The sequence below is a fragment of the Pristis pectinata genome, chromosome 19 (genome assembly GCF_009764475.1).
Source record: "Pristis pectinata isolate sPriPec2 chromosome 19, sPriPec2.1.pri, whole genome shotgun sequence".
NCBI lineage: Eukaryota > Metazoa > Chordata > Chondrichthyes > Rhinopristiformes > Pristidae > Pristis > Pristis pectinata.
Window position 1 is genome coordinate 42,907,236 of NC_067423.1, and position 8,760 is coordinate 42,915,995.

The following is an 8,760-nucleotide window of genomic DNA, read 5'->3' on the forward strand; positions in this document are numbered from 1 at the left end:
CAATGGGGATGACCTTCAAGAGATGAATCCCTTGATAATGCTTCTGAGCTTTTTTGTTTTGCTGGGCTTTCCCCATGGTTTATGCATTGTAGATCTGCAGTGCTTTCAGCTTATTTTACTCAATATAAATATAATGAAGGGCTATCTGTACATTTATCATGATTTCTTTGTTGCTGCTCTTTACTGCTCTTTATGATTTAAAATTATTAGGTGCAAACGGCTTGAGCATTTATTCCTGAATATTTACTGTAAATAGAAATTTACTGCAGTAATACTATGATTATACAGGAAGAATGGCTATCAATAAATTACTCGCTTGGAATATCTGTGTCACCACAGAAGTTCTTTAAGAAGTAAACCTCTTGATATTCCCTCTATAGTTACCACAGTGGAGATTGCTACTAGGCAGAAAGCTACCCAGGTTAACTCATTCATGTTTTCATTAAAGTACCTCTTCCAATTTTAGGTACTTGCACACCGTGGAGGCCATTGGACAGCTCTGCAGAATGCCTGTCGACTTCTATGGAACTGTGCACATATTGCAATGATGTACATCACTGGAATGGACTCCGCGAAAGAAGGCGTTTTAAGCTCAGACAATGTCAAGCTGATCCTCTGTCTACCTTTTAACTTAGCTGCACAGAATCTCCTTGATATGATATTGCACTTACAGAACACCAATAATTATGTTAAGGTAGTGGCACCTGTTACACCAATTAGACCAGAATGTGCTTTCTATGATCAGGAATTTCTTAGACCATTGTTGGTGATGACGGAAAATGCAAACAATTCTGAATAATTTCTGGCCCAAAGTACTTTGGAGAACTACATTAATTTAGCATGAAAATGCCCACATTCATCCTGCTGAGAAGCTTAGTGTCAAGTTTTCAAATTTCTTCCTAGCTGCCTCCCTCCCCAGCTCTGTAGCCTCTAATAGTCCCCTACAATATCTGAGCTCTGCTATTTGTGGCCCCTTGCTTTCCTCTGCCGCCCTCTACTTCCCTCAATAATCTCTTGCTCATCTCCTCTAATATATTCGTTTGGGGTTCACTGTCAAAATCTGCTTAATTTTCATTGTGTGAAATAACTTGTGATGTTGTGCAATGTTAAGGATGCTACATAAATGCAAGTTGTTGTTCCTGGCAAGGCCTGTTACTTTATGATTTAAATATTCTCACCTTTATACTAGCCAGTAATTGCAAAGCAGGAATATTTTACCTCAGACTAGCATCACATGCATCCATTTTAATTTCTGTCCTTTTACTGAAATGGGGGAAATATTATAAACATTTCAGTTTATCTAATAACATTTTATGTCAACTAATTTCTGAAAGTTTGGTCAAATATTTAACATTGCTTTTCATCTTAATTAGTTTATTGATCCGGATGGCATCTTTGGTGTCCCAAGCTGTGTGGGGCCCTTATCAGATGATACAGGTGGATTTAATCTGACATTTGAACGCCAGTTTGATGACGTGAACGTAGTTGACTTGCACTGGGTGTGTGCCATGGTGTTATACGCATTAGAACTGCTGTGCAATCAAAAGAAGTGGGAGTCCTTAGTCCACTTGGCCATCTACTTCAACATCGTTACACAGTGAGTGACGTTATAATCCTCTATCCTGTTTTATGTTGCATTTTTCATTTTGTTGAGGGCATGGACTAATGTGGCTAATTGCATATTTACCTGCCTCTTGATGTTTCCTTCAGATGAACAGTGAAACATGGGAAACTCGTGGAATTGAAATACTGTGCTTTATATTTGTAGAGTCAGCATATTTCCACTAGATTCCTGGACATGCCATCAAAGTACTTGAGCGTGTATGAATGTTCCTCATATCAAATGTTGAAAAGTTTCAACAAAACAATTAACTGCCATTCTTTTCAATTTCAAAAATTAATACAGTTAAAATACAAAATGCAAGCAAACATAACTCTATATGTATTTAATTGTTTTAAATTACTTATGAACTTGAAGCAGCAGCCAGCCATCTAGCTCCTGATGTCTGCTCCACCATTCAATAAGATTGGCCTGATCCTTTACTTCAGAACCACTTTCCTGTATGAACCCTATTACCCTCAATTCCATGAATGTCTCAAAACCCATCAATCTCTGCCTTGATCCTCTGCAGCCCTTTAGATTTACCACTCTGTCCTGAATGGTGATCACTTATCCTGAGACTGTGACCCCTGGTTGTAGACTTCCCAGCCAGGAATCAACTCCCCTCCTACCCTGCCAACCCGCTTAAGAATTTTGTATATTTCAATAAGATCAATTCTCATTCTTCTAAATTTAAGAGCGTACAGGCCTAGTCTGTGTAATCTCTCCTCATACACCAAACCCAGGAATCAATCTGGTGGACGATCGTTGCACTCCCTCTATTGCAAGCATGTCAACCTTCCTTAAGTGGGGGTCCAGAAGTGTACTCAGTATTCCAGATACAGTCTCACCAAGGCTCTATATAATTTTCTCATGTTTCTTTATGGTCTAGAAGGAGGCTATTTGGCCCATTGTCTCAGAGCCTTCTCATCAATCCCATTCCCCCACTTATTTATACATAACCTATGCTCTCTCGCATGCCTATTACCTCACCTCTAATTCTCCTGTCACCCACCTACAATTTACAGTGGCCAGTGAAAGACATGCCTGCTTTTATACTTAAATCCTCTTACAATAAAGACCAACATATCTTCCTAATTAATGCAAAGTTGGTATTTCCCCTGACTGGGGTATCTGGAAGCTGTGGTCATGGTCACAAGATGAGAACAAATATTTTTAGCAGTGAGTCGTGACTGTAGAGGGCAATGGTGGCTCAAGACAGACATCACTGGGTAACTGATGTTGATGGGATTGGGGATTGTGTGTGAAGAATCTGCACGTCAGCTTCTAGTGATTCATGTACAAGGATACTCATGTCTTTCTGAATTCCAACACCTTGCAGTCTCTCATCATTTAAAAAATAATTTGCCTTTCTATTTTTTCTGCATAGTAGATTTCCCACTTTATAATTCATTTGCTGCATCACTGCTATTAACCTAGCCTGTCTCTATGTCCCGAAGCAACAAACAATCTTCTGGAAGAACTCCAGCAGAGTTCTGTTCTTCCAGCAGGTTGTGTGTTGCTCCAGGTTCCAACATCTGCAGTCTGTTGTGTCTCCTGTAGGCCCTGGAGCTTTACTATATTTTCCTCACTGCCCACAACACCTAGCTTCATATCATCAGCAAACTTTGATAAATTACACTCGACCCCCTCACCCACAGTTGGGACCCCCACACCAATCTCTGCAACTTCTCACAAGCCAAAGTCTCACAACACAAACCTGACTATTTTATTCCTACTTGCTGTTTTCAATCTGAGAATTGATGCTCAGTCCATGCCAGCCTTGTACCTCCAATATTGTGTGTTTTACTTTTGTTTCATAATCCCTTGCATGGCATCTTATTGAAGCCATTATGAAAGTCTAAATACACCACATCAATTGGTTTACCCTTTTCTATTCTGCTCTTTACAATGTCAGAAAACTAACAGATTTGTGAGACATGATTTCCCTTTCATAAACCCATGTTGATTCTGCTCAGTTGAAATTATTATTTTCCAAATGTCCTGTTACCAACATAGAACAGGAACAGGCCCTTCGGCCCACCATGGCTGTGCCAACCATGATGCCAATTTGACTAATCCTATCTGCCTGCACGTGGTCTGTATCCCTCCATTCCCGGCCTGTTCATGTGTCTGTCTAAATACCACTTCCTTTTCTTTCTTCTCTTTTTACAATATTTTTTATTAATTCCACAAAACAAAACAGAGTACATGCATCAAAAAGAGAGTAAAAATACTACTGAATACATTGTGTTAAATCATACTTGAGATCATAATACTCTAAATTAATAATCACATGTGATAGTTAATAAAGAAAAAATTGGAATAATTTTATTATATTAAAAAAAATCTACACCCACTACCAAAAATCAGAGCTGTTTGGTTAAAAAAAACACAAGGAAAAACCATGCCAATATCTGTACTTTAGTCACCAAGTCAGAGGTTTTGAAAATAATTCAAGAAAGGTCCCCACAGGGTTGGAAAGTCTAAGTTAGATTCAAGAATTGAGCAACGGATCTTCTCTAGATTCAGGTATGACATAACATCCCGTAACCATTGAGCGTGAGTAGGCGGAGTAACTTCCTTCCATTTAAGCAACACAGCCCTCCTGGCTATAAGAGAAATAAAACCCAGAATGAGTAGATCAGAAGCCTCCAAAGTTATATCTTTCCTTATTAATAGATTCCACCACTTTCTCTTCAATTGATGTCAGGCTAACAATTCCCAGAGTTCTCCCTCACTCGTTCCTTAAACAGTAGGGTTTTGTTTGCTGCCTTCCAATCCATGAGGGCTATTCTGGAATCTATGGAATTTTAGAAGGTGATAACTCAGGGGCATCCACTGTCTCCGTGGTCACCTCTGTCAATGCTCCAGGATAGTGGTCATTGGGTCCTGGAGATTTATTGACTTTTGGTGCCATTAACTTCTGCACTATATAAAACTCCATTCATCCAGCATGCTCAGGACTTTGGTGCCAGTCTGGCAGATATTCCAGACCATTGGATGTTTTTTCAGTTAGTATTCCAAAAGACTTATAATTAACTTTTTTAGATCTTAAACGGTAGTATAATTTTCCAGTGAGTTTAAAGGGATGGTTGGAAATGGGGATGGTGTGTTTAGAGGGAGTACGGGAACAGGGACCCTGGAGTGTTTCAGGGAGCACGGGGAGCAGTACCAGGTGAATTTCAAGGGAGCAAGGGAACAGGGTCCCATGAGTTTAAAGGTTCTCCATTATTTTTGTAACTCTGATTCATGATGTTAGAGAGTGGTCAGTTCTTCTCCTTGTATCTTTGTGCCCTAGACACAACGCAGTTGTGGTTCAGCAGAACTGTGTCTGATTTAAACAATACTTCCTTTGACTTGTTTCTCACAGATTGTAGAAAGTTTACCATAACTATCATCTACGCCAGTGCAAGGCATCAGAAGTTTAATGATTTAGACCAGTTACTGCTTTTCCAGCTCTTTAAAAGAAGTAAATTACAATGTTATTTCATATAACGATTGTTTCTTTGTTTACTTACTAGTGAAAGATACACTCAGAAAGTCACTCCCCTCTTGGTTTACGCCCAGCGCCAGCTTCAGACAAGGATCAGAGAGCACAATGGTCCTACTCCTCCACAGCCTCATTTTGTGAAGGCTGCACTTGACTCAGGAAAAGTTGTAAGTATCTGTTTCATCTGTTGCGTGGAGGGAAACCCATTTAGAGTCATAGAGTCATACAACACACCAACTGGTCCATGCCAACCAAGATTCCCATCTAAGCTAGTTCCCTTTGCCCGCATGTGGCCCATATCCCTCTAAACCTTTCCTCTCCATGCACCTGTCCAAGTACCTTTTAAATGTTGTTAATGCACCTGCCTTAACTACTTCCTCCAGCAGCTCATTCAATATACTGATCACCCTCTGTGTGTAAAATCTTGCCCCTCAGGTTACTAGTAAATCTCTCCCCTCTTACCCTAAACCTATGACCTTTATTTCTTGACTTCCTAATCCTGGGGAAAAGGCTGTGTGCATTGACCCTATCTATGCCCTTCATAATTTTATACACCTCTTTTTATCACCCCTCATGCTCCTACGCTCCGATGAAAAATGTCCCAACCTGCTCAAACTATCTCCATAACTCAGTCCTTTGAATCCTGACAACATCCTCATAAGTCTCCTCTGCACTCTTTCCTGCTTAATGGCATCTTTCCAAAGTGACCAAAACTGAACGCAATATTCCATTGGTGAAGAAATACTGAGACATTGGTGCATAAGGTGGCATTGTCGGAATAAATGTGACAGAGCTGGAGAAATTGGGAGAATGGAATAGAATCCTTAAAAAATATGGAAGCATTCTGGGACAAAGTGTAGGGAAGCTAGTGTGGGTGTCGATGAACTTGCAAAGGACATTGATGTTTGCTTATAGAGTCACGGAATCATAGAGTCATAAGTTACACAGCACGGAAATGGGTCCTTCAGCTCAATATTGTTGAGGACGACCATCTGTCCTAATCTCATTTTCTGGCATTTGGACCATGCTTTTCCAGGGTGAAGTAAAGAAAAGGAAAGGGAGGGTCTGTTAAGAGAGATGAGGAAATTGGCAGTAAAGACAGCAATTTATTATCACTTGACTCAAAGCACTTTGATGTCAACCAGTGTCACTTCCTCTGCCAGTACAGGACATACTGCCTCCTCTGGTAATGATAAGCAGCCCACCTCTTCCAATGGTTTGTGTCCAAGGGAAGCCTAACGTGTGATTTAAATACAGAAATGGATTTGGCTGGAGTCAGCTTCCTCAGGTGCTCTTTTTGCCTTATCCTGATATTAATTATTGCATAGCAACAGAAATACTGTGTTAATAAAACCATCTTGAGAAAAAATTCCATATAGAGAACAGACATAAAAATCACAATGAACAATGTGCCCAACCTAAGGCAGACCAATTTTCTGGCAAAGTTACTAGAGGTTTTGGATATTCATTTGAACACACAATTTTAAACACATTCATTTTTCAATCATGTTCTTGTGAGTAACTTGAATTGGTTTATTATTTTGACATGTACCAAGATGCAGTGAAAAGCTTTTGTTTGCATTCCCCGCAGACAGATCATGCCACACATAATTACATCGGGATAGTAAAAAGAAAACAGAATGCACATAGTGTTACAGGTACAGAGAAATTGCAGTGCATGTAGACAAATAAAGTGCAAGGGCCACGACAAGGTAGATTGGGAGATTGAGAGCTCACCCTTCAGTGTATGAGAGTTCCATTCAAGAGTCTGATAACAGCAGGACAGAAGCTGTCCTTGAGTCTGGTGGTACATGCTTTCAGGCTTTTGTAACTTCTGCCCAATGGAAGGGGGGAGAAGAGAGAATGACGGGGATGCGAGGGATCCTTGATTATGTCAGCTGCCCGAGGCATCCGGAAGTGTAAAACAGAGTCGATGGAGGGGAAAATTACAACTTGAAAACAGTACGCATTCAAATAGCACTGATTTCTAATTAATGTTTAAGATTGATCCTGAAGGAAACTTATAAGAATTAAGAGAAAATCATAGCCATATTCCTTATCTAATGAACTTGTAGATAATGGAATGCTAAGTGTAACCTTATTTAAAATTTTATTTCAGAAAGTCAGGTTGCAGTAAAGGCAAGGCATATCTTTCAGTCACAGGCATATGCATGGCCTCATAAAAATAAATAATAGGAGTTTTATTGTGTGTATATGGTGTTTCCTTTCATAGAGTTGATACTGTCAGAGACTAAGAGAACTCAAGTCAGGATTGGGATAGGGCTGCGTAAATGAGAAGACCAATATAGATTTCTGTAGATGGATACATAGATGGATTTGGAGCATTGTTTGGCCTGCCAGAAAGTGCAAGAGAGGTTCCAAGGTGCAGTGAATATCAATGCAAGCTCAAAGAACAGCAACTAAGCATGTTACAAGCCTCAGATAATTTCGGATAACTCGCCATTCCCATTTGTATTGGAACTGGCTAGTTCAGTTTCTCTCTCCACAGATACTGCCTGATCTGATGGGTAATTCCACCATTCCCTTTTATTTCTAGCAACTGCTCTGTTCTGTATCTCACGGTTCCAGCCCTTTTCTCCCCCTGTTCCTGTCCTCATTTGTCTTCTATTTACATTTCCTCTTATAGGACCAGAGGGCACGGCTTCAGAATAGAAGAACAGAGATGAGGAGGAATTTCTTTATCCGGAGGGTGGTGAATCTGTGGAATTCATTGCCACAGACAGCTGTGGAGGCCAAGTCATTGGGTATACTTAAAGCGGAGGTTGATAGGTTCTTGATCAGTAAGGGCGTCAAAGATTACAGGGAGAAGGCAGGAGAATGGGGTTGAGAAGGAAAAATAAATCAGCCATGATGGAATGGCGGAGCAGATTTGGTGGGCCGAATGGCCTAATTCTGTTCCTACGTCTTATGGTCTTATAAGCTGTGATTAACAAGTCTTCACTCCCCTCTCTCGGCCACCAGTGACACCACTTGTGCCATTCGATCCCTTTTGGTCTCTACCCAGTCACAGATGTTCCCTTTATTCTCTCCACCTGTGCTCTGCTCCCTCCCACTACCTTGTTTCTCTGCAACTGAGAACATGTTTGTCTAATTTTTCCATGTCCTGATCAAAGACCATTGACGTGAAATGTTCAATCTGTTTCTATCTTTCTATCACTGGAGGTGCTGCTAGTCCTGCTGAGTATTTCTGGCATTTTGTGTTTTTATTTCATAAGAGAACCCTTATTTTTCCAGATAAATTGCAGGAATTTTATAGAACACCAGTTGACAGTTGCAACATCTGTACAACCAGAAGGCCCTGTTGACCCTGATCAGAAGGATGCCAGCTCAGGTAAGGAGCTTCACACATTGTACAATCTCCTTAGAGTTATTTGAAGACGTACATAAAATGAGGGAATCTAGCTGATATAATTTTTCTTTATCACTGAGTCAGTTTTTTGGGTGATGTTACACCTGGATAGGGAAATAGCTTCCATTGCATTGAATTAATGCCTGTCCTCCATTATCTAGCTACATTGGAAAGCCTCCTTGTTATCCATTTGTTATCCAATCAGAACAAGAGAATCTCCTGTTTGGGCCATTCTTTGCACACCTTTAGCGTGACCTCTAGATACCCTGACCTCCTAAATCCTCCTAGTTCTCCTTT

General features: G+C 40.3%; 1 protein-coding gene across 1 annotated transcript in view; it reads left to right on the plus strand.

Moving 5' to 3' along the window:
- Window positions 1-1,601, plus strand: part of cfap54 (cilia and flagella associated protein 54) — a 47,961-nt gene extending 46,360 nt beyond the window's left edge. The window contains exon 17 of the mRNA XM_052034176.1: window positions 1,374-1,601. Coding sequence (XP_051890136.1) covers window positions 1,374-1,601 — 228 coding nt within the window. The remainder of the gene's footprint in view (window positions 1-1,373) is intronic.
- The last annotated feature ends 7,159 nt before the right edge of the window (window positions 1,602-8,760 follow it).